Source organism: Nicotiana sylvestris, chromosome 5 (assembly GCF_000393655.2).
Source record: "Nicotiana sylvestris chromosome 5, ASM39365v2, whole genome shotgun sequence".
NCBI lineage: Eukaryota > Viridiplantae > Streptophyta > Magnoliopsida > Solanales > Solanaceae > Nicotiana > Nicotiana sylvestris.
This window is the reverse complement of record NC_091061.1, coordinates 56,303,004-56,305,373: the sequence shown is the minus strand read 5'-3', so window position 1 is coordinate 56,305,373 and position 2,370 is coordinate 56,303,004. Positions and strand designations below refer to the sequence as shown.

Sequence of the window (2,370 nt, the reverse complement as noted above, 5' to 3'; positions counted from 1 at the left end):
TTCTGATGGTTGTTATACATGTAAACGTCCATGGCATATGATGTGAGATTTCCCAAATAAAGATTCTAAGGGTATGGCGTAACCAGCGAATTCAGCAACAGGATCAGCTATGTCCGTGCATCCTTCAGGGCATGAGTCTTAGTCTTCGGCTGGTAGAGGTCGAGGCAGAGGTAGAGGATCCAATTTAGGTGGTAACCATAATCGTATCTATGCGCTAGCAGGTCGACAGGACCAAGAGTCCTCACCAGATGTTGTGACATGTATGTTGACCATTTGCTCTCACGATGTTTATGCCTTGATAGACCCAGGATCTTCTTTATCATGTATTGCCCCATTTGTCATGCGGAAATTTGGTATAGTGCCTGAAATACTAAGTGATCCTTTTGCGGTATCTACACCGGTTAGATAATCGATTATTGCTAAACGCGTTTACCGAGGTTGTACGGTATCAGTTTGTGGTCGTCAGACCTCAGCCGACCTAGTTGAACTAGAGATGTTGGATTTCAATGCTATCATGGTCATACACTGGTTGGCAGCTTGTTATGTCACGGTTGATTGTCGAGCAAAGACAGCTAGATTTCATTTTCCGGGTGAGCCAATCCTTGAATAGGTAGGTAATACAGCGACACCCAGAGGCAGGTTTATTTCCTATCTGAAGGCTAGGAAAATGATCGTAAAAGGGTGCATTTATCATATTGTGCAAGTTAAAGATACAAATGTTGAGATACCTACACTTCAGTCTATTCCAGTAGTAAAGGAGTTCGCGAATGTATTTCCAGATGAACTTCCAGGTATTCATCCGGAGTGAGAGATTGGTTTTGGCATCGATTTGCTTCTGGGAACGCAACAAATATTTATCCCTCTGTACATAATGGCACCTGCCGAATTAAAGGAGTTGAAGGAGCAGTTAAAAGATTTACTGGAAAAAGGTTTCATCAGACCCAGTACCTCACCTTGGGGTGCACCAGTACTATTTGTACGGAAGAAAGGTGGCTCGCTGAGGATGTGTATCGATTATAGGCAACTGAACAAGGTAACTATTAAGAATAAGTATCCACTTCCAAGGATAGACGACTTGTTTGATCAGTTGCAGGGAGCTAGATGCTTTTCAATAATAGATTTGAGGTCGGGGTACCATCAGGTCAGTGTTCGGGAGGAAGATATTCCCAAGACAGCCTTTAGGACCCGATATGGCCACTTTAAGTTCCTTGTTATGTCCTTGGGGTTGACAAATGCACCTGCCATATTTATGGACTTGATGAATAGCCTATTCCAGCCATATTTGGATCTGTTCGTGATAGTCTTTATTGATGATATTCTGGTTTATTCACATTCAGAGGATGAGCATATGGATCACCTACGAGCGGTACTCCAAACCATCCGTGATAATAAATTATATGCTAAGTTTTCTAAGTGTGAGTTATGGTTGATATCCGTAGCATTCTTGGGGCATATTGTATCCAACAGAGATATAAAGTTAGACACTCAGGAGATTGAGGCTATGAAACCTTGGCCTAGACCTACCACTCCGATAGAGTTTCGTAGCTTTCTAGGCTTAGTAGGATATTACCGGAGGTTTGTAGAGGGGTTTTCTTCTCTTTTAGCACCATTAACAAAGTTTACGCAGAAAGCGACTAAGTTTCAGTAGACAGAGGCCTGTGAGTAGAGTTTCCAAGAGCATAAGAACAGGTTGACCTCAGTACTAGTTCTGGCACTTCCAGAAGGTCCAGATGGTTATGCCATGTATTGTGATGCCTCAGGTGTCGGGTTAGGATGTGTCCTGATGCAACATGGGAAAGTAATTGTGTATGCTTCAATGCAGTTAAGGAAGCATGAGCGGAATTATCCGACCCACGACCTCGAGTTAGCTGCGGTTGTCCATGCACTTAAGATATGGCGGCATTATTTATATGGTGTGTATGTTGATATATTCACAGATCATAAGAGACTACAATATATCTTCAGGGAAAAAGAGTTGAATTTGCGACAAAGGCGATGTCTTGAGTTATTGAAAGACTATGATGTTAACATTCTCTACCATCCAGGGAAAGTTAATGTTATAGCAGATGCTCTAAGTCGCCGATCTATGGGTAGCTTAGCACATGTAGAGGCCTAGAAAAGACAATTAACAAGAGAGATTCATCAATTGGCTTGTTTGGGGGTTCGGTTAGTAGACTCTGGCAATAGAGGAGTTGTACTCCAAAATACTGCAAAATCATCTCTCAGAGCTGAAGTAAAGGAGAGGCAATACGAGGATCCAGAGTTAGTCAAGTTGAGAGAGTGGGTTCCACAATAAAAGAAGCCGTTGTTAGAACTCAAAGGAGATGGGGTTCTCAGATACAAGGGTCATTTGTGTGTTTCAGATGTAGT

The 2,370-nt window shown here is 42.4% G+C and overlaps 1 protein-coding gene across 1 annotated transcript; it reads left to right on the top strand.

Moving 5' to 3' along the window:
• Window positions 1-871: 871 nt before the first annotated feature.
• LOC138868688 (uncharacterized) lies at window positions 872-2,116 on the top strand. The gene is made up of 2 exons (XM_070146254.1): window positions 872-1,141; window positions 1,823-2,116. The coding sequence occupies exons 1-2, from the start codon at window positions 872-874 to the stop codon at window positions 2,114-2,116; spliced, it is 564 nt and encodes a 187-aa protein (XP_070002355.1).
• The last annotated feature ends 254 nt before the right edge of the window (window positions 2,117-2,370 follow it).